The sequence below is a fragment of the Diadema antillarum genome, unplaced genomic scaffold (assembly GCF_040938485.1).
Source record: "Diadema antillarum isolate AM-2024a unplaced genomic scaffold, OU_Dant_1.0 scf00000074, whole genome shotgun sequence".
NCBI classification, from domain to species: domain Eukaryota; kingdom Metazoa; phylum Echinodermata; class Echinoidea; order Diadematoida; family Diadematidae; genus Diadema; species Diadema antillarum.
The window spans coordinates 4,037,056-4,061,570 of NW_027270963.1; the positions used below are offsets into that span (position 1 = coordinate 4,037,056).

The window sequence follows — 24,515 nt, forward strand, 5'->3', positions numbered from 1 at the left end:
CTACGCACTGAGCAGCAGGTGAGCTTCTCTTACTGTATGGAACGCTGTTTGACAAGTGATAAGGTCACGAAAAGCCCGCCTCACTCAATGTGCTTCTAGCTGCTAGTAGCTGACACCAAAGATCCTACACGGTACATCAAACACTATGCGATCGCAATATCGCGTGACTTTGCTATCCGCAACAGGATTATCAAGCTTTACATTTGTAATGTTACATCGCAGGAAATTGCAATGATCATGGCGCAAAATGTGAGAAAGATGGCAGTATGTCTGTGATATACAATGTAGCTTCCATTTCTGAACATCCTGCCTAGCCACAACAGTGAATACGTGAATATTTTTATGCCTGCGTCATCCATCCTGACCTCATCACAAATCACGCAAACCACCTATGCGGGCGAGGCTTGTGTGTGTGTGATGCACAGCCCTGACGCTGTACACAACTGTGTGCTTCGCACGGCGTCTGGTCGAGGCCGATCGGGCGAGTAAATTGGTAACTGTGTAGATGATATAAACACAAACTGATGAATCGGGATAAGATTTTGGATTTTCTTTTCATTATTTCACAGAAAAATTTCGCCAAGGCAGTGGACATAATGTCCTCTGCAATAGGTTAATTACTGAGTATAGATAATAACGCAGCGTCCATTCATTTAAAATCATGAATGAAGGTCGAAAGTTTACCACTGGTTGTGTTCCTTTGTGTGCCAATTCACAGCACCCTGTTTGTCTCTTCTCAATCGCGCCGCGCAGGGAAGGGCGTTAGAGCAACCATGTGGCGTACTATAAAGTGCTTTCATTGCGCAAACTGACATGACTACAACAGACAGACACTCACACACACACACCCACACCCACACATTTCTCGTGCAATAACCGACTTAATTTTAGCTTTTTTTGATCATTGCAGAATGAATTTTAGCGCCCATGGTAAGTTCTAGTTTGTATTGAGCGGCGCTTCCCCTCAAACGATTTCGTTCAAATTCATGTTTTTTACCTGTTGTGTATATTTCTATGGGGAATGATCTCCGAGTGTTCTGCCGCTGACGTCATAGGACGCCATAATCAATTGCGATTTAGAAGGGGCATTCCTAGGACACTCAGTTACTATCAAATAACTCCAGAACTGATTGATTTTAAGGGAAATAGCTGCCATATTCATTTTCTGGCAGAAAAGTTGTACAAATTGAGCTGGATTATAAAATTTGGGCCATTTAGGCGCTATAGTTCCTTTAAGAATCATTTATCATTTTCAATAGCAAGTACAGGTAAAAGGCTTTTTAAAATTTGTAACAGAAACAAACAATACACATATAAAACCAACAAAAGACTTAAATTTAACAGATTTTTGTACTCTGCGAAATGAAACAATAACAAGCAAAACCAGGGTAGTTGAGGTTATTGAAAGATACAGTGTTAAACCACATGAATTTGGTTTCTGGTAATGGGGCAATAATGCCTAGATCAGCTATTAGATTTCTTAGACAGTGTCAGATAGTTTCTACTCTCTCGGTTTTGACTTTTAATAACAAAGCCCGCGAGTGTGATTTCTGCCCATCATTTTTTAAAAGTTGCTATTATAACGTCAAGTATGGAAAAATCAGTGGTACAAAGTTGTATTCTCAAGCTCTGACGTTGTTTTATAATATATTCTGTAATCCTATAAGCCCTATTTCAACCAACATTATCATTGATGTCACTCCCCTTCACATGTAATTTAAAAGTTCTTGTGATAGTCTGTTGGAGTCTGTTGTGCTAGTGTACTCCAAGGTGGTTCTGCACACTATTTTAGGAAGGAGGAGTTCTAAGAAGATTTAAACTTCTTTGGTATTTCCGCAGTTCAAGTTAATCAGTGCACAGAATGAGTGCATCGTATCAAGAGCATTAGTAGTATCCAACATACACTTGTACAAACTGGTGCATCCTATAGAAGCTCATGTTAAGGCTGTGCATGAATACAGCTTCCTAGTTTCGTCACAGTGAATCACGAGTTCATGTTGTATCAGTCATTGAACAGCTGCCCCCCCCCCTATTTTTTTTTTTTTTTTTTTTAATGCCATTGTTGGTATTGTAGCTCCTAGGTTTGATTTCACGAACTGTGTGTTACTGGTATTCCTCTTTTCATCCTGTTGAGAAGGAAAGATAGAACATCAATGCATATCATGTCGTGGGTTTTTCCCCTGTACGACTATTTATAGCCAAATACTCTATGCATGTCAATACATGTCTTGTCCAATTCGTATGCTGCGATGTGTTTAACATTGAACTATTAGACGTACTGAGACACCACACAGTAAGTTGTTTGTCATATTATACCAGCTTCTACAAGGTAGATTTACGTATTCTGTATTTAGCTGTATCAATAAATCATTTGGATCTGTACTGTATCAGTTGTTTTGAGACTGTAGAGACAGTATGGAACTACAAGTGTGGTGACTAGGGGTATCATGTTATGAAGACTATTAACTGATGATGAAATATTAGTATCACAAATCCGTTTGTAAAGCCGTGACGTATCTGGAGGCAGTTTTTGTGTTCTTTTTGTTTTTGTTTTCAAATGCCATTGAGCAGCACATGTTGATCAAAAATATTTGATATAATTCACCAGTTGAGATCTCTGGCTAAAAAGTGTGTCCTAGGCCAGGGCGAAATGAGTGAGCACTTTGAAATAGAGCCCGAGGTGATTATTTTAACACACATTATATGTTTTATGACTGCTACTCCCTGGAGTATAGTGCCGGAATATGATGTCATAAGCCGCATTTACACCTACTAACAGCGCGATTTTTAAAATCGCGATATTTTGGTTCCACCGTTTACACTTGCGCAAAAGCATGCGAAGTTTGAGCTTCACGAAACAGCATGATTTTTTGGTCAGTAGTGTGCATGTGTAATTTACCTCTCTTCAACGCGGCAGATGAGTGGAAGCGTGGGCTATTCGTATTCACTGCAGTGCAGTCTATTTCGCTCACAGCTAGCTAGCTGGTTGGAACGTTGAGCCAGGGCTTTTTATAAGTCCAATGCACACATAAATTTGTGTTTCTCGAGAGTGTAAACTTACGGTAAAACTATATAGCTTGCTATATTAGATCACATACGTAGCAGGTGTGTAAAACTTCAGCTTAGTATGGGAAAGTTGATAAAAGTAGCATTCATGAGGATCCTGAAATTTCGCTGATATGACGAATTGTAAGAAGTAGGACTTGGAAGTTTGGACTGGTATTTCATTAGGCGACAGCAAGAACTCACACTTGTTTTTCAACACTTGTTACGTACTCCTGTATACCACAATGTCAACGTATACCGAAAGCAGTATAATGGGCATTCCCAAAATCAACGCATTTCTGGGAGAACATTATTTTGTTAAGTCGTTATCAGAGGCCGCGCAAGCGGGGGGGCTGGGGCGGCTACAGCCCCCCCCCCCCCCCACATTTTTTGATCGTGAAAAAAAAGATAAGAGATAAAAAGAAAGAATGGGGAAAAATCGGGGGAAAAGTCACAGTACCCGAAATTCTCACAAAAAGTGCTTCAGATCACTTTATCTTGATTTCAAAAACGCAAAAGCTCCGTACCTCCCCTTCTACCTCTAGACTTTGTACATACACACACATGATGAACACGCGGAATAAGAGCTAAATGTCGTGATTTTGCCATTACTATACACTTTCCTGAAAAAAGTCCAAATTATTTCCATAAATATTTTTTTTGGGGGGGGTGGGGGAGCTAGAAAAATATCAAAGTATTGCACAAAAAGTTTGCACCAGATCGCTGAATGTCAGGTCTGAAAATGTAAAATCACCTTCGTGTGGGAGGAGAAATATCCCTTTTGCATCCTATATACACCCTCGTGAGCATTCCTTTTCTGTTTGATTGCTTAACAGACAACGTTCATGAAATTAATTGTGACAATAAATCAATACAAGAGGTTTATGCTACCACTTTATAGGCAAATTGTTCAATAACAATCCCCGTCAAAATATCCTGCTACCTTAAACAAGTGGGGCCGTTTCAAGTTGATAAAAGACGGAAAAACATGCAGCAAATTGTACCATTTACAACATAAAAATGAAAAAAAAAATTCTCATCGTGGGAGGGGGAACACCCACCTCCCATGCCCTCCCCCCCCCTGTTCCCTCCATGCTCGGGCTCGGTCGCTTCGCTCCCTCGCATAGTAACCACCGCCCCTCCCAATATCACAAGATCATTATCCAGACTACGCCGGTGCATCTAAGCGGGGGTTTCAAGTCGATAAAAGATGCAAAAAAATGCAGCAAATTGCACCATTTACAACATCAAAATGCAAAAAGTTCTCCCCGTGGGAGGGGGGAACATCCCCCTCCCCCTCGCATAGTAACCACCGCCCTCCCATCCTCCCAAGATGACAAGATCATTATCCAGGCTATGCCAGTGCGTCTAAGAGGGGGGGGGGGGTTTGACCTTGATACCCTCCCCCCCCCCCCCCAACTGAAAAACGTTCCGCAGCCCCTGGTTATGGGGTGATGATACGTGGTTGGAAAACTTCAGGTTTGTCACTAGTTTCCATGTATATAGTTTCGTCAGGGAGGTGAGAGACCACGAGCCGAGGATCGTCCCGTTTACCTGTATAGCATGTACCCTGTACTCTGGCCAGCGGCCGACGTACTCTCTACATGTTCCACAGAGGGATCAGGAGTGCGCGAAAACCCCCGTTGCAATCCGATACCGAAAGTCACGTGATGAAAAATCGCGATATTTCTGCAGCTTGGGTTTACACTCGCTAAACTTCGCCTCAAACATCGCAATGTTTCAAAAAATCGCACTCCGGCTGGCGATTTTTCTGGCGATGTTTCGAGGGCGTTTGGGTGTAGTTGCTTAGCGACTTGCCCCCAATTGTCGCGATTTTAGAAAAATCACTTTTTTTCCAAGCAAGTGTAAATGAGCCTATACAGGTGATATAAGTTGATGCTCATTGAACATGGAAATATGTCAAATCAAGCTATTCATAATTGTGCATATACATGTCCATTTTCCCTTGAGCTATGACCCCGTTTACAGTGCAGGACTGGGCCGAGCCGCAGCCGAGCCACGGCCGAGCCCAGCCTCAATTGCGAGGCCGGGCCCCGCAATTTTGTCCGTTTACACTGCCGGGCTCAGCCGCGCTTTTGATTCAAACCTTTCAATATTTTGTCGTAGTGCCGCTCTGCTTGTAAACAAAGGCAATTTGGTATTGTCTGGTTTTCAGACCCTTTGCCAACTAAATTCCGTGGCGACGAAATCGCCGTTTGGGCAAAGGCCTTTGCCGAAGGAAAAAATTCTTTACAGGACAAAATCACCTTAAACTATACTAGTTTTCGACGTTGAGGGGGTTAATATCCTGAACAGCGAAATAGTACAGGCAGAGGGTTTGGAAGCCAGACTAAAATTGGCCATGCATTAGGCCCAGTTTACGCTTACAGTGAGAAAAGGCCGGGCTCGGCCGTGGCTTGGCCGTGGCCGAGACCACCTCCAGAGCGTGGCCGAGACCACCTCCAGAGCGTGGCCAAATGCGAGGCCAATTTTGGTTTCGCATTTGGCCTTTTGCGTGTTTACACTGAAGCGGGGCTGGGCTGAGCCGCGGCCGAGCCTCGCACTGTAAACGGGGTCTAGGATAGCTAAATGCTAACTGCACTACCACAGTCTCACATCCTATTTCATGCTATTCACTGGGGGGTTTGCCTAGAAGATTCAACTGGGAATCAAACCGAGAACACTTGTAGCCTATGAAAGATTTCTTTGATACTAGCAAATGAGGTCCCACTTGAACTTTTTTTTTTGGTTTGGTCTAAGCTTCTGCAGTGCAAGAATATGTTATCATGCATACCACTATGTGCGAAATGGCTCGCAAAACGTTGTTGGTATGCTGACCCGGTCCTGAGCATTTGCTCATGCATGTTCTATTTCATCGAAGCTTTAAATTTGGGTAAATAGTAACTCCATGGATGAGTGAAGGAAACGTAAAAAAAAATGCCCTAAACCCATTGAGAACGGTTTAATTTTGCTACAACACACATTTCCCATAGACACTTGCCTGAGTATACTCGGTACCCGTACTCGTCCTCAATGGGTTAAAGCTCTCTCTAGCTACGGGAAAAATTTGCTCTGCCTAGAGTGTATGACATTAAACCAAATATTCCTTTTTCATGTCTTGAACTAGAAGAAATGAATGTACAGTAGATTAAAGTGTATACAGTGTGTGTTTAGCTCACCTGAGCTGATTAAAAAAAATGCATTGATATGAAGTTTTATTCTTCTAGAATGGAATATATGTGCTTCAGTTTGTTAAACACAGAAAATTGTCTGAGCAGACTGTATCAGCAGGAATGTGTCAGTATTGAGAGGAAAAGGCAGATTTTCAAACTACATGTAGAGCTACACCCACACACAGGCAAAATTCACTTACTGTAAAAGTGGTTTCTTTCACGGTGGTTTTATTTTCACGCTTTGACGTTGAACCGCGAATTTAACATCACGCGTAAATGTTTTGAAAAGTTGCGCGAAATTAACCACGCAAGGAAATGTTTTGAACTCGCCGCTTGTTACAACGCTATTGCGCACATGCACACACGAAGATTCCGTGCATTGAGTGGATTGATGGTCAACACACACACACAGCGATACCGCGCAATGTACATTGTAGGCACAAGCATGTTATAAAGTACTCGAGAGACGGGATTTCAGGTAAGCCTGCATTTAATTTTAATTTCTATTTGATAAATAAAAGAATAATTGGATTATAGTTTAGGTTTTCATGTGCAAAATAGAACAGTTTTTGCCGACTGTGAATTCACAGATTTTGCCGACCGCGAATTTAAACACATGCAAAAAAGTCGGCACCGACGGAAACCATGAAAGTATCTGTACGCGAAAGAAACCACTTTTACAGTACATACCATCCTTGCAGTGACCCCTCTTTTCCTTTATCATAATGTAATTCTCATGACTCATTCTACTTCAAGACTTGAATATTAACCCGTTAAGGACGGTTTGATATTGCTACAACACGCATTTCCCATAGAAGCTTGGCCGAGTATACTCGGGACCCGTCGTCAACCACTGGCGCAGCAAAACCACTAAATTTGAGGGGGGAAGTTTTGGTGAAATCCAGCCAAATTTAAAACTTCAGTGAAATAGGATGTGCAGGAGCAAATGCTTAGGACCATTTCAAATGAAATCTCAATGTCTGCCCACTTTGATGACAATGGTAAAACACATTTCATTGAAAAAATGTCAGTATGTGTACTTGTATTTATATATGATATTCATACCTCATCCATCGATGCATGTATCTCTCGCAAGTAGCAGTCTCTTCGTTATGACATAAAGTACCCATGCATGGGTCGTTGAATACTTCGCAGCCAGTAAATGCCAAAATCACCAATCTGTTCCTAGATATTGTGCTCCTTGCATTACAAGGACTACCTTAAAGTGTCCACGCAGCACAGGAGTATGAAACCTCAAAGTTTGTGGAGGGGCATTGCCAGTTGTAATCATTTGTGATAATAGAAGTGCTAATGTGGGGGGGGGGGGTTAAGGTGGATTACTTTTTTGTGTATAAACCTCTGAGCCGCTGACAATTCCTTATCCCTCCCCTACGATGCCCTTTTTAGTGTCATCAATCCATTTTGAACAGATTTGACAGACGTCATTTCAAACTTTAAAGGTACATTTAGCGTGATACCTGAAGGAATTGAAAGCTAAACGTGCGTACATCCTACATGCATCATAAACTGTACATGTTTTCAGGTATATGTGTGCATACAAAATCTACAGTATACTGGTACAGTAGCCATTCATTAACTGATGTCATCAGTGAATTGTGTAGCACTTGGGGGAATCAGGACTCTGGCTATTGCACAATGTCTTGAGTGTACATGTATCCTTTGACAGGTATTCACATACTATGTCACAACTGTGCATGATTTGTGTTCCTACACACACTTACTGTTTGCACTGTCTGCAGCAGTTCTCTTTGTTTACACTATATACAAATACATGGCTGCACTGTATGACGTGTTTGAGGTTCATATTACATGTATCTACTGTTGTGTATGACAATCGGTGTTTTACTCTATAAATTATAAATTGCAATTAAAAAGTTGACTTTTGACTTGATAACATTTTACCATTGGCATTTTGTCAAATGCATCCTTTTTGTTATGCATGACTTCATAAAAGGTAGGGCTCGACACTAACTCCTTTCTCAGGTGGCCTGTTTGGAACCCCAAAATTTTAAAATCTAAAATTTTTATGGCCTGAAAAAAACAAAAATGTATTGGTTCGGAATAAAAGGAAACTTAATAGCGGTTCATTTTGAATCTTAGTTGCCCGATCATTCAACCAAAATATAACCTTTTTTGTGACAATTTTGGTGGCCAAACATCCCTTTAGTGGCCCTAGGCCACCTGGTCACCCCTAAATGTATAGACCTCACTTTAACACACTGTACATGTAGGTATGTGGAGAGGTTGTTATCTCAAATCTTTTCTCTATTTTTGATTGCACAAGAGCATTACTCCAACATGGCACGCTGCTGTTGTTGACTGAATACCAGTCCAGTATTTTTTTTTTCTGTTGCTCATTACGTTATGTGACCAGCACATAGGCCTACATTGTAGTATCTCTGCCCTGTATTTGACCAATATATATTTTGTGAATGCGTGAAAAATCAGACAAATTTGTGATGTGTACTGTGTAGAGCTACAAATGTACTGTAAAACTGCCATTTCCTGACGCAGACCGAAAACTACTGTGGGACATGAGGGCCTTTATTACAGGAATTGGGCAAGATAGCTTTTTTCTTCATCGTGCAAGCCCATCCATGTTAGAAGGCAGCGAATTGGTCCAATCGTACATGTTTGATGATACAAAAACAGGACTGATTATTAGAACTTGACTGGGGCTGACTCAGATTTCTGTGCCAGAATGTATGCTTTCAGTTTCATTTGTGTAAAAGCAGTATGTTTTTCTTTTTAATAGTTTTGCAATATTGGACACAAAACTATGAGAGAGAGTGACTGTTTAGATTTGTCTTTCTGTGACTGAAAAGCCAGTGCAGAACAGCAACAGTACAATGTAGTTACATTTACATGTTGTTCCTAAACTTAAAGTTTAGGCTGAAAACTTAACTCTCGATGTTGGTGTGGACGCACTCGAAATTTAGCAATCTTAAAGTTTAGTCAATGATTATAACCACTAAACATCTTAGGGTTTGCGCTCTATCCATGAGCCAAGGGGGGTCCCCACTCATAGTTTCGCTCCGTGTGGACACCAGTCAACGAACTGTGAGTTGGCATGAATCTTGCCTCTCGTTTGCTTCAGGGTCAACCTCCAACTGTGCTAATTTGTATGAGTATAAGGTCATAAATGAAGACTGTGCACTTCCGGTATGATTATTGAGGGAGATTCACTTATAATTTGTACAATGTATTTTAAAGTTTAGGTGTGCATGTGAACCCGTGTTGTGCATGTGAACCCGCGTTGTGCATTCACAAGTGGAGCTAATCATGGACTGTTAAGTTCGACAACTGCGTATAAACGTAACTGGTGTACACATTGCCTTTCCTTTCCTTTTTTTTTCCATTGGGTATTGTTCATGACAGGATTATCATGTGTTGGTAGCTGGAAGGCCTATCAGATAAAAGAACTGCCAGTTTGTGTATCATTATACAAATCTTGACTTGGTTTGCTGCCATTCACTAGTGCCAAGGGAATAACTCCCCCCCCCCTCCAAAAACAAAAAAACAAAAAACAAAAACAGCAAACAACAAACCAAACAAACAAACAAACAAAAACAAAAAAATCTCTGAGCTTGGCTGCAAACTATGCATGCCTAAACAGTGATTGGAGCATGACCCTAAGCACTTTTCCCAGGGTTTCATGTGACAAGTTGGATCATGAGATTTGAAATTTAGAAAAAATAAATAATAATTCATGCACCACACACACATTGTGCAAATTATTGATTAAATAAAAAACAAAAAATCAAGACAAGCTATTTCTAATGTGATGCAGATAGCAATTATAAGGGACCATAGTGTGTGTGTGTGTCCTCAAACAAGATTTATCTGTTTTTGCATCGCATTTCAAAATTCAAAAGTTGCATTTTATAAACTGTTCGATTTGGGTGTGTGCGAATGGGCCTGAAGACATGTAAAATATCAGTTGATGGCAGATGCAAAATGTCTGTGGTCTGTGTGATTCACAGTTAGATAACAATAGTTACGTTCAGACGGGAGCCCTTAACCTCGAAGTTAGGAAACTTCGAGGTTAGAGCTTGTAGTTAGGGACCGTGAAGACGCACTCGTAGTTAGCAAACCTCGAGGTTTGCTCGATGTTTCGAGCCACGAGAAATCTTATGGTTAGCGCTCTAACCACGAGCCGCGGGGGGTCCCCACTCGTAGTTAAGCACCGTGTGGACACAAAAAACAACGAACTCGAAGTTAAGAGTGACCTCGCCGTAAACTTCAGCCCCCACAATTTCCCTCTGCTTCCGGGTCAATCTCCCAAACGTACACCACAAATACGCTACACGTGAAAAACCTATGACGCACGACACAACAACATCATCTTTTCTTCCCATGCGCTTGATCTCTGAAACTGAACACGTCGAACTCGCTACTGTATTTTATATTCTTCTCCGACGCTAAAAAAATGTTTTCGACGAATATCTTCATAAAGGCATAAAGTCATCAGTGCAGTGCTATCTCTGCATACCATGACAGAGAAAAAGAGTACCTGTAGTGTAAGCGAGTCCGACAGGGTTGGACTAAAGAATAAATAGACGCCTTGTTAGCAGTGTGGGCTGAAACTTCCGGTTTTATGGTTTTCAACATCGAGTGGGACCCACTCGTAGTTACGGGGGGCAGAAGCTTAACCTCGAGGTTTCGTAACCTCGAGGTTAAGATTCGTCGTGTGGACACACGTCGTAGTTAGGGGGCAAGAGCTAAACCTCGAGGTTTCCTAACCTCGAGGTTAGGGCCTGCCGTCTGAACGTAGCTAATGCCTACAGAAGAAATTGTAATATCCTCCAGGTGCTGCCATAATCTACCCAGACACTTTTTTTTTTCACAGCTCCAGGACAGTCTTATGATTTTCATGATCTCATTGTTAACTGGAATGTGATGACGCACCTCTAGACACCAGGCAAGCTCTTCGATATCTTGAAAATCTAGCACTAAAATCTTGTCTTTCCTGTTTACCTTGATTCTAGGAAAGCTGAAGTCAGTAGGGTAACAAAAATTAAATGGCTGGTTGAGGAGTACAAAGCCCATGATGGCACAGTGTTCCCATCTTGCAGTGAGAATCGAAGGGGTTCAAACTGGGTGGATGACAGTCGCAGCGGATGGGTACAATTATCTCGCCGTTTTCATTTGATATTTGCTACTTTGTATGACCTCACTTTCCCCCTGAGTGAACGCGTTGCAACGAGTAACCACTGGAAAAGTGTCACAGCAAAATTGCCGTAACTCTGCTCTAAGTTCATATTTTGTAATGATTTTTACTTTTAATTGAGTAGGAAAAACCTCATTTTGACTCATTATTACATTACATTTTTTGAATAATGATGAAAAAATATTCAAAAGTGGAGCAAAACTTTATTTTCAAAAAGGAAAATGATTGTCAGAAATAGTTGCTAGAACTTCACATTTTTATGATGTTAACAACAAAATTCTCACAAGTATGTTACTAAGTATGTATTTCTTTACGCAGCTCTTAAGAAATCATATTTGAGAAGTCATGCGTCCAGATATGTCTGGAAAAGAACGCCGCGCCAATATCCCCAGCGTTGCTACGGCGCAAGGTCTCGCATGCGATTGGCTGGTGCGTCGCACACATTTACATAATTCGGCTTTCGGAGACACCGGTTGCAGCGTTTGGGGAATGCTTTGTCCACGCGTGCATGATTACATGCTCCATTGTTCTTGCTATAGTGGTTTATACGCTGTAGTGCGTGCTCTTCGTTTGGCTTTCTATCCAAACTATTCTACCGCAATGTTCGACAACGGAAGTGAAACAAATATCATTTAGCACGACATAATTGTGTGAAAAGAAAAAAACAATAGTCTATTTGTACATGTAGTAAAAATTATGACAGCAGACTGACTCAAGGGAAGGTAGATGAGAGGAAAGGAGAGGTCACATGAAACCAGTTATATTCAAATACTACACATCAAGATCGCACGAAACTAACGAGTCGTGTTTGTTTGTTTGTTTTAATATAATTAACACCACCGAACAAGGCAACATATGCACGGCTTGTAAAAGCAAAACAAACAGGAAGCGTGACCTTTGCCAGCACTGGCATTTTTCTGCCTACAAAAGGGTCGCCAATGATAAAGTCAAATCAGCAACAATGAAAACGCGATTTGTAAATGTGTGGATTCGCCACCTGCTCCTGTTACATGCACATGGTCATGGCGTGTGGATGCCATTGCGTAATGCGTGCACCCATACACATGTACACCATACATACAATTATCGTATCCGCCATCTTGAAAGACGTAATGGTAAAACAAAGCGAACCGCATCGTTTTTCGGCTCCATACGATGAGCTCCTAGGAAGGGTGCCCGGGAAATTTGACTCTCTCAGTGAGCCAATCAGAAGGCGATGTGGTTGCTAGAGGTGGAGCTTAACATCGATTGGCACCATCGTACGGATGGGTGATTCTCACCTCGCATCGCCGCTCAGACATTGTCTTTGAGAAACAGGTGAATCTTCAAAGCCCGTTTTCTCGCAATTTTGTCAGGCTAACAACTTAAAAAGTGCATTTTATTTCGCTTTCCATGCCCACTTATGGTGCCAAAGAATGCAAGTGTTTTATATCAATGCAAAGCTTAGGAAATGGGCAATGTGATTCAGTGAAAAAATGAATTTTCAAAATGCCCGACTTTTGCCTGAAACCGTTATCGCCGGTCACATATTATGAATACACCTGTACTATGATCATAACTCGGACCGGGAACTCATAGTCATATTATTAGTGCGGTAAAATCTGTGTGAAGTCAGAATGATCCAATGTCATGACTTTACAAGTGGTATCATAGCTGGTGGATATTCTCATTTTTTCTTCTATTTTTAGGCCAGTTCTGATAAATTAAGTGCTTGTTTATGAGGTGTGAAGTACTCGGTTGTACTCTGCTACTACATTGACACCCTGCAGCCCGCACTGAATATACTGTATACTACAGTAGGCACTCGCATCGCACAGTAAGTGGCATTGACCGGTCAGCTCGCTGGATCGGTCGGTGTGGCATTGAAAGTCCATTCATTGCGCAAGCACAAATCAATTTTTCATAGAATATGACATCATTCTCGTTTGCTGCTTCCGCACGATTTGAGATTTCTGACAAAATACCTTATTTATTTTCACTTGTAACTTCAACAATAGGTCTTCGGCAAAGCGAACAGCACTCTGCTAACATCCGCACATGTCTTATGAATATGTATGTTAAGTTTCATGAATATTTAGTGGTGCAACCAGATGTGTCTGGAAATAATCGGAGGGTAGTTTTCTCAGACAGTGAAACATAAAATGTTAAATAACAAAAAATACTTTTATCGTTTCACATTATATACATCAATACTGAAAGTTCCAGCGATTTTGGTCAGCATATAGTGGAGATATGAGAAGGTGAAATTTTGGTGAAAATATGAACGGCCGATTCGGAGTGCCTCGATGACGGTTGTAAATTCAAAACGTTTTTTTGGGTTTGGGGGAGAGTTAATTATAGTTGTTCGCTGCGTCTGGATGAGATGAGCTGAGGGAAACCACTTGGCACTGTTTGAAATGATATTAGCGGGCAACTTCCACACAATTAAAAGAAACAAAAAACAAATTAAATAAACATAATTGACCATTGCAGCAAGACTTCTAAACTCTTATCGGTAGATGCATTCACTTTTATAGTATGTTGTACTGTAGTATTGAATATCATGGTTAATTCGTTAGCATCATTATCATTTTAATAGATGCTGCAGTAATTTAGTTAGTATCATTCTCATTTTGGTAGGCACTGCGCATTTCGCATATTTTCTACCAGGAGAAGACAAAGTGTGTCAAGTCACATGAGAAATATGAAGAAATAGAAGCATTGATAGAGTTTTGGCTGAATGGTAAATGAGTAATGAAATACCAAATCAATGTCTTTTCTGTTTCCGTACACAATCACTTGTGTGCACACACAATACTAGCATTGCACTGACTTCTAGACAGGCTTTGCACACATCAGGCCTGGCAACCAAACACTGCCGAAATTTATCTTTTACCTGTTTGTGTATCCCTAACTTTTGACACATTCCGTTGTGAAAAAAGGTTTGCCGGAAACGGGACTTTGTGGAACATCTTATACTGTCAAACCATGAAGTTTCCTGGCATTAGACTTTCATGGATTGGGGCCGACAGCCTTTTTGGTAGCATAAAACTCTTGCAAATTGCTGACCATGCAAGAAATTGTGAGTACTGGTAGGCCCTATGTACATGTACTAGTAATACAGAAATTAATCTAACTTTTGCAAATCTGGGCTCCTCACAAAATTTGTAAAAGTTTCACGCACACAAAAATTTCTGGTTTTACAGTATTTAGTGATGACATCTTCATGTCCCTAAACTTCCACTTGCACATGTGATTGCAATTAAAGGGAGTCGGTTGTCACTTATTATGGTTCTTCGATTGATTTGATCTTAGTTCACTGTCCACGTTATTGGTATTCAAAAACCACAACTAGTGCAGACCTGCTGGAATAGAATTGCCTGTCAAGGAATATGCATAATGGTAAACTCCAATCAAGAGAGTTTCTTCGGCTACATGTGTATAAAGCTGCACACAATTCGTTTGAAATGGGGATTATGAGCCAAGCACAATTATACACTTGTACCTATTAAATCGAGATGTACGCACAATGCTCAGGATCCAGCTGAGCAATTTCCACACCAGGTACAGGCAGTTCGAATCTGACAGTAAACCATTTGTTATTCCCTGCAAGCTTTGAACACATTTAGTTTTACAAACTTCAGTATCCTACTAGTTTACTACTATTTGAAGCAAGGGAATGAATAAATGTTTGTTCATTGTAATATTCACAATTGACAGTCTTTGATATCATTGTTTTTGTGAAAAATTCCATGAATCTTTTATTTTTAGGTCCAATTTTTGCTGAATTATCTGGTTTCATATTTGGCTTTTTGTTATTCATAGCCAACGTAAGAATATTTTAGAATTACACTTTTGAGTTCATAGAAAGAGTTGCAATTTTGAAATCAATACTTTAGTATCAAAGACTATATCAGATCATGTCTGTCTGTGTTTATTTTCAGTATCCTCTTTGGCCATTTCTGACTTCCACCTTCGTATGTTTATACCTTTTTTTTTTACAAAGCAGGTAGTGTTGAAAATGTCTCTTCAGTAATCCAAACTATCATGTTCCTTCCTGTTTGATTTGAGATATCAGTTTTGCTTGATTGCACTTCTGTCCACCCACTCAAGGCTGTTTCATGACTGCACAGTTCCCAGTTATTTTTAGGTACCACATGCACCAAATACAGTCTAACCTCATTTATGTTGCCATCTCCCAATCTCTCTATTCTTCAGACATGCAAGAGCATGTGATTGTCTTGATACTCTAAGACTTATAAATACTAGGCAGTAAGAAAGTCTGGGGTGTAAAATGCCAAACTCTATTGATTCATATTTGATTTCATGTCCACATCATTTGAGCTATAAAACATGCAAATATCATGCAAATCTTTAGGCCATTTTCACACGGGTTGAGAGATGTAATGCGATGCTAAATTACAATTACAATCAGAATTATTGTCTTTACACGTGGCCAGGGAAGAGTTCGCAGAATCTGCGGTTTTGAATTTCTGAGCCAAGAAAGGAGGTGTGGCTTCTTTCCAAGTTCCCGTCAATCTTTGAGTGGTAAGTAGTGCTTTGACTGCTTGTCTCATTTTCTCTCTTTGCTTTGCCAAGTCAGTCAGGATCACACAGTTCTGCTTTAGCTTCATGGGCATTTAAGGAGTGCGATCTTTCTGCAGAAGTGGTTGAGAGGTCACTGTATGCACTACCCCCCAAAAATTTTCAAATTTTCAAATTTCAACTTTAGCTATTAAAAATTAAAATGATTAGGAAATCCACTTGTCTTGCCATATTGAAGTTGTTCGTAAAGTTTTGCGTAACTTCACAAACAGCTTTATGAAACAGGCCCTAGTTAGTAGTACTTACAGATGTATGCTCGGCAGAACATGGTCCCAATGTAGCCAAACCACCAATGAAGATATGATCGACTGAGAACCAGAAGGGCTTTATCGCAATTTTGGTGGGCATTGAGTTATTATGCCTCTGCCAACGAAGTGGCCGGAGGCATTATGTTTTCAGGTCGTCCGTCCGTCCGTACGTACGTCCGTCCCGTTTTGTTTTTGTCGATATCTCAAGAACCGTGTGGTGGTTTTACATCAAACTTGGTATGAGGGTATATCCTGGGGGGATAATACTTTGTTTGGATTTTAGGGTCACGGGGTCAAAGGTCAAAGGTCACAGGTTATTTTGTGAAAAAAAGGTTGAAAATTCATGTTTTTCTCCATATCTCGCAAATGGTTCAAGGTATCTTCATGGAACTTAGTATATATGCTTGTTCCAATGGGCAGTGATTATCTAGGGAAGTTGGGGGTCATGGTTCAAAGGTCAAGGTCAACTCCTCAAAATATCACTACTTTCCTTATATTTATGCAATGCCTGAAGATTTTTTTTTTTTAACTTGATGTATACATGTATTACCCAATATATATTCTGTGGGAAGTTCTTGCCAAAAGGTCAAAGGTCAAAAGGTCAAAGGTCAAGTGAAAGTGCTGAATTGCACTTTTTCCTCCATATCTCAAAAGTAACTCAAGGTATCATCATGAAACTTACATATTTATGCATGTTCAACCTAACAGTGATTCTCTTGGAACTGTGAGGTCAAAGGTCAAAGGCCAGGTTTAGATAATGCTATTTTCCCATTTGATACTGAAGTTATACTTTTTCTCAATACCTTGAAAATTACTCAATGCATAAACTTATAAAAGGGTCAAAAGTCAAGTAAATATCATCAGTTCCACAAATACCTGCACTCTGACATTTTAATCATTCATCCAATTGAACCTAGTTCTAGGAAAGTGAACATTCAGCACATTTGTGTCAAACCTGTCATTTTAATATTTTGCCAATTGTGTGAAACTGTCATCACACATTGTCAAGACATTGTACTATAGACCTATGGAGAACCATGCATTATGGCGGAGGCATATCAGTCGCCGTAGCGATACATCTAGTAGGTATTATGTTGTAGAGCTCGATCTCTTTCTACATTATGGTGTTGATTTTGAATTATTTTAATTTTTAGTAAATGATGCAGATTGATACTTTGTACCACAAGGGTGCTATTTTGCCCTGTACAATGTATTTAGACTAAACAGGGTTCGAAATTGGCGATGGTCCGCTGGCCATTGGCCACCCAAAATCATGTCGGACTAGCTAAAAATCATAAAATTCTGAAGTTACTAGTCCGTCTGGCGAGCCAAAATATTGCTTCAGTGTCAAAATTGATTCTAAGTAGTCCGCCTGGCTAGTTAAAAAAAAAAGTTAAGTGCGACCCCTGCTAATGCTTATTAAAAAATACCTACTGATTTTTATGCCTCCGCAACGAAGTGGCCGGAGGCATTATGTTTTCGGGTCGTCCGTCCCGTTTTGTTTTTGTCGATATCTCAAGAACCGTGTGGTGGTTTTACATCAAACTTGGTATGAGGGTATATCCTTGGGGGATAATACTTTGTGTGGATTTTAGGGTCACAGGGTCAAAGGTCAAAGGTCACAGGTTTATTTTGTGAAAAAAAAAAAATTGAAATTTCATGTTTTTCTCCATATCTCGCAAATGGTTCAAGGTATCTTCATGGAACTTAGTATATATGCTTGTACTGATGGGCAGTGATTATCTAGGGAAGTTGGGGGTCATGGGTCAAAGGTCAGGGGTCAAAGGTCAAGGTCAACTCCTCAAAATATCACTACTTTCCTTAAAATGCAATAGGCTGAAGGTTTTTTTTTTTTAAAACTTGATGTATGGCATGTATTACCCAATATATATTTTTGGGGAAGTTTCTTGCCAAAAGGTCAAAGGTTAAAAGGTAAAAGGTCAAGTGAAAGTGCTAAATTGCACTTTTTCCTCCATATCTCGAAAGTAACTCAAGGTATCATCATGAAACTTACATATTTATGCGTGTTCAACCTAACAGTGATTCTCTTTGGAACTGTCAGGTCAAAGGTCAAAGGCCAGGTTTAGATAATGCTAAATTATACTTTTTCTCAATACCTTGAAAATTACTCAATGCATAAACTTATAAAAGGGTCAAAAGTCAAGTAAAAATTATCAGTTCCCCAAATACCTGCACTCTGACATTTTAATCATTCATCCAATTGAACCTAGTTCTAGGAAAGTGAACATTCAGCACATTTGTGTCAAACCTGTCATTTTAATATTTTGCCAATTGTGTGAAACTGTCATCACACATTGTCAAGACATTGTACTATAGACCTATTAGGAGAACCATGCATTATGGCGGAGGCATATCAGTAGCCGTAGCGATATATCTAGTTATTTCATGAAAATTGATTATTTCATTTTTATTTATGCTCAAATCTGGGAACGCGATAGCGCCTTTCTGGTCCTTAGCTGGCGATAAAATGATACTGTTGATAATGATAAAAATAATAGTCATGCTTGTCTATGTTGCATTATACAACACCTATTTAGAATGTAGCTATCCGATTGGTCGATTGCCCATCATGTGACATTTAGTGAAAGGTTCTATTGCACGCTCTGGCTGTCTCAGCGTGCAATTTTGGTTCGATCAAAATGTTCTATTGCACGCGCTCTGATGTCACAATAAACAAACATGTGCCGCGCGCACTCAACAACTACAAGCGCGCTTACAAGCGCATACTTTTGTCACTCATTTTTTGTAAACAACTTAGTTTCGCATACGTACGTACGTACATGTTAACATACACGGTGACTGCGACTGTGAGGCTACTCATTCGTCTTTCATGGAAAATGGTTGCCATTTCTGTGCTAAATTCAAGAATCTGTGAGTACCAAATCCGTTGACATTCGAGGTGTTGTATAAAACAAATAGTGTATGGTCTTTACTCGTGCAATGGAACGAGATTTCGCACTCGGTGAAAGATGAGGCGCACTATCCAACTCGGCTTTGCCTCGTTGAATAGAGCGCCTCTATCTTTCACCTCGTGCGAAATCTCGTACCATTGCACTCGTGACCATTCACTATTTGTATATTATATTTTATGGTGTCTTTGTTTTTGCAAATTTTTGTAGTTGACTGATACTCTCAAAACAAAGTGTGAAGATACATTGCATGTATTGCCTCCTGTATTCTGAACACAAACGTGCTGTATATCATCTCCAAGATTGGATATCTCCAAATTTTCCTTTGAAAAGGGATATGAGAGTACTTACCTCTCACTCTGTTACTGGTTCTTGATTGAAAAATAAACCACTCGCAAATTGTGTTACAAGTCCTAATTAGCAAAATTTATATGGCACATCCATGTGCTCTGCTAACCGTTCAATCATACTGTAATCTGTGTGGCCATGTGCAGCTAAAACTCTGTCACCATTTGAATAAAAGATTGGTCTACCTGAAAGGATTAATTATTCTTAATGCATTATAATATTTGCTGTGATATTTTAGGTTGAGATAATGATTTCAATGCATGCATACCAAATGAATGGAAATTGCTATGATGTGTACAGCATACACTGTATCATTAAGTATTCAATGAATTTATCAATAAAGTTTTATGTGATTTTAAAAGGGAAGAAAAAGAGACCCCCTTAATCACTTGCTATTGATTATTTCCTGATCTTCTTTGTTGAAGAATATACACTGTACTTTTAGTAAAAGATCATTCTTCCTGAGGGGGTATTGGAGAATATTTAAAAAGTTAGACATGTAAGTGGTTGCAGTTGCTTATTTCACAACTGATGTGGCAAACCTGGGCCCCGTCTTATAAAGACTTGTGATTGATTCAAATCAATCACAACTTTACGATTGAATGCAAATCCATCTTATAAAAAAGTTATGATTGAAATTTAGATGGAGAACTGCAATCAGTCAATCACAGGTTTCAAGAGATTTGTGATTGATTGATTTCTATCACAAGTTTATAAGACAGGGCCCAGGCACACATTTTACATATCGCGAGTTACAAGATTTTGAAACTTCTGGCTGCAGTGTACTTATAGATAAGTCTTCTTTAACTCTTCATGTGCCATGGTGGAAACCCCCTGTGTGCCATATTATTTTGAGACACGAAGGTAGTCATGCTTTGAGAAAGAATTCTGTTTTTCCAATCTATACAAGTAACTTCTACAAAGTTCTGTTAAGCTGGACATAATAGTGAGCAAAGTTGAAGAGGAATGCCTAGCTTTGCTTTGATATAGATTGTATGGCAAATCTATATTTATTTTTTTAATGACCAGTTGCTACATTATACCATAAAGGCATGACTTTTGCACATGAAACCGTGAAAGAAACTTATAATTTACACGCAAATTTAGTTGGGAACACCGCTTGATAATCAATCACTACATAGAATGCAAACTGTATGGAAAAGGAACAAAAGTGCGAGAAAAGCTTTCATTGTACCACGGGATTAGATGATTTATCGTTCGGTTTAAGTGGATTAGTACGTTTGAGCGGAATATGCGAAGTTGGCATGCCGTCGACGGAACGGGACGTGCGAACATGGCACATGTCTAGTGTTAAGCATTTTGGTTTAAACAATCAGAAAATTTTGAATTCTGCTGACTGAGGTAGGCTATGTAAATTTTATATGCCTGAAGAAATAGTCTTTTTTTTTGGACAAATTCTTGAAATCATGTTGTCACTCTCATGTTATTTAAATGAGTAAATGCCACTATACTATTAGATAATTTTCTTTTCTCCCCCTTTTTTCCATGACTTCATTTCAGTCCAGTACACTAGCCCCTACTTGATTGGGAGGGGTAGGGCAACAAACTTTTCTCCTGTTTATGAGAGGGTTCCCCACTCAGTCAGTGGCTAGCATTGGCCCTTGTAAGTTGCCCTATGTCTATGAAACCCAGTACCGGTACTATGCACAGTTCAGTTGTTACCAATTGACATGTTTGATACAGCACTTTAAAAAGTATTGGTACACAGGCGGAAAGACACCCAGACATAAAATAGCAATAAGAAATGACACACCTACGTATCTCAAAGTTTGGTGGTATTCATCGTCTAAGAACCTTATTCATTTTCTGCGTAATAATCCTCTTCAGAGATTACAATACGCATCATGTTATGATTCATATCATGTGTATGACCCTGCTGATACCAGGAAATGGGCCTACATGTTCAACACTGTTACCCTGAAAGTTTTTGTTACATTTTTGGGGTGAACAACATTAACACTGTGAAACCTAGCGACAAACACATTTTTTTTTTTCCCTGATCAGTACCATTTTCGTTCTCTATCATACACACAACACACACATCCACAAACACACTCACAATGCATACGGATGCACACACAGGAAGATATAGGACGCATGTCGGGTTCAAAGGTGACTCTCCGATTGCGTTGAAGTGCATGTATGAATAGAAGCTGATGGCACTCCTTGTGACTGCAAGTACATAAGTGCCACCCTAATGTAGTCTTACAAAGTATGTATGTATACAGTAAACATAACATGTCCTGCTGCCCAACTGTGTATTCAGCAGAATCTGTCCAGAATTGGTTAGAAAACATATTTTGATATGAAGGAAATTAAATCCTTGTGTTAATATCTAATTTAGTATTCTAGCTAAAAAGGATGTCCTAATTCTGCTTGTATTCTGAGTGAAAATGATGTCACATCAAAGTTTGTTACACTTTATACGCAGTGTTCCTGCTTAGCAAAGGAATGGGAAGTGGGCTTCCCATTCCTTTGGTGAGCTCTGCATGACATTCATGCAAGACAATTTTTGTTTTCTCCAAATGTAATGCAATGCCTAGCTTTTTATGCTCTTTTTGAACTTGTGCACTGCACAGTAAAATCACTTTTGATACCAAAGTTGGTGAAACTTGCCTCAGGAGCAATGGATGATGTTCAGGCAAAATCTGTCTTACTACCGTGCCAGAACTTGCTATTGCATTACAGAGGTGGCCATTACCCTTATGCCCCCCAAGTTTCTAGTTTTTACTGCAGCACCAGAATTCAGGAAGCAGAGCACGGGGTCTGGCAAGCTTCTATTTCTGGACGTCTTTATTTTGGGATTTTCCCCAGTCAACAGTTGGCTGAAATTAAACTAACTCTCAGGAATAATATTGCCTCTTCTGAAACAAGTGTGCAGTGAATTGTCTCCAAGCTTGGAAATCATTACCTCTTCTCCTGGAAAAACAAATGTTCATTTTTTTTAAAATGAAAAGTACCTATTCTGCAATGCATTTTCTACTTCCTGCATTATGAAAGAGGTAAGTCAAGTGCTCTTTTGTTGTGAAAAATGAAATATATGTTGAATTCTCTTTTTATTCTCTTTATAGCATTGTCCTTTGGTGATGTCATGAACTGTTGTAGTCATCTCATCCAGCTTAAAAAAAAATTAAAAATTCAAAACTTTTGAATGGATCATGTGATTTTTTTTTTCTAACTTCAATGACGTGTTCTTCTAACATTGCTGCATTCACTCAAACCACAGATGTGTATAATTCGTCGCTTGGGCGACAAGACCTTGTATCTACAAAATGTCAAATGTTCAGGAGAGCCAAAAAACATGGCGGCCAAAGCACTACAGTGAATGGGACAGCCTTTCCTTTGACATGCCGTGGTGGCTTCATTTTTGGAGTAAGACAGTTGGGATTTGGACGGGACATCACTTAACCCATTATTTGACCATTAATCCAAAAAGGTCATTTTCACCAAAATTGCAGATACAAGGTATTGTCACCCCAGCGACGAAATGTATCATCCCCTTTAAAATTCAACAGAATTCAATGAAACAAACTTAAAAAAAAAACCCCAAAAACCACAAACTGTTATTGTGGCTGAAACACTTCCATTTTCCCAAATTGATGTCTAAAAATGCTAACTAAATCCATGGAAATAAAATTACAAGTACAGAGATTTCATTCCCACATGAAAATGGTTATCTCCTATTAAGCAATCATGGACAGATTTCACAGACTGCGCACAGTTGGAACACTTGCTGTTCGGTTGTCAAAAGGGAAGTACTTATTGTAGTAGGTGGTAGAACTCAGTAGGTTGGCATTGTATGGCTGTTGCATCGAGTGACGTCAGCTTCTACTCCGTCATGCCATGGACTTAGGAAGCATGTAGGTCCATGGTCATACATACCTCTGTGTGGGTTTGTACTTGTAGTATGTGTTGGGATCCTATATGATGTGAGAAAATGCTTTCAAGTTAGCAGTGCTGCATACCATTTCCTGGCTTTGACAAGGTCATGTTCATTTTAACATGATAAGTATTGTCATCTCTGAAGAGGATCACTGTGTCGGACTAATTAATGAGGTTTGTTTCTGTGATGAATTTTGCTATGACACTGCTGTGTCATTTTTGTTCTTTTTCTTTCCACTTTGTCTCAGTGTTGTACACTGTAGCACGTGTTTACTTGGGGTGCTGTTCGTTACTCCGAAGGTTCGCTGTTCCGAAGGTTCGTTATTCCGACGGGTCGTTAATCCGAAACACGCAAATTCCCTATACCTAGAGGTTCGTTAATCCGAAAATGAAAAAGGGTTCGTTAATCCAAAAATTTGTGGCGTTATTCCGAAAATTTGTGGCGTTATTCCGAAGGTTCGTTATTCCGAAGATTGGTTAATCCGAAAATGAAATTCGGAACAATGAACCTTCGGAATAACGAATCTTAGGAATAAAGAGCTTTCGGAATAACGAACCTTCGGAATAACGAGCTGTAACCGTTTACTTGTTGCCATGGATATCAATGGGTGAAATAAGTGGGTATCCTGTGGGGTGAATTGCATGGGCTAATACCAGCCAAAGCTTAAAGGTAAAGCAATTTCCATGTGACTGCAGAAACTGCCAATATTTACTGTAAAGTGGGGACAAAATGCACAAGAAATGTGTGAAGTAATGGTGTAGTAATACAAATTCAGTTTGGTAACAAAAAAAAGAGCAATATTACCCAAAAAGTATGCCGGAAGTAATGCAATCTTAGGGCATACCAGATTGTTGTTGCTAGTGATGTTTTACAGTGTGTATTCGATTGCATCGATTACCGTTTATCAGGCCATTGGAAAAAACTTTGGGAAAAAATGTAACACTGAATATTTTGAATAATATTTCACTTCAACCAATATACTGTTACTGGATTTGCCCATCATATCAGGCCATTGGAAAAAACTTTGGGAAAAAATGTAACACTGAATATTTTGAATAATATTTCACTTCAACCAATATACTGTTACTGGAT

At 39.6% G+C, this 24,515-nt stretch overlaps 1 protein-coding gene across 4 annotated transcripts in view; it reads left to right on the top strand.

Annotated features, from left to right (window-relative positions):
* The window catches only part of LOC139717321 (uncharacterized), a 76,065-nt gene that overhangs the window by 11,055 nt on the left and 40,495 nt on the right, over positions 1–24,515 (top strand). The window contains exon 1 of one of the 4 annotated variants that reach the window (XM_071628825.1): positions 15,513–15,936. The exons of 1 other annotated variant lie outside the window; for it this stretch is intronic. Coding sequence is in view for 1 of the 3 variants with exons in the window: in XM_071628823.1 (XP_071484924.1) it covers positions 23,592–23,596 (5 nt within the window). In the remaining 2 variants the exon portion in view is untranslated. Of the gene's footprint in view, positions 1–15,512; positions 15,937–22,157; positions 22,543–22,687; positions 23,597–24,515 lie in introns of those variants that run through there. 2 more of the 4 variants (XM_071628826.1, XM_071628823.1) reach the window with 2 other exon arrangements.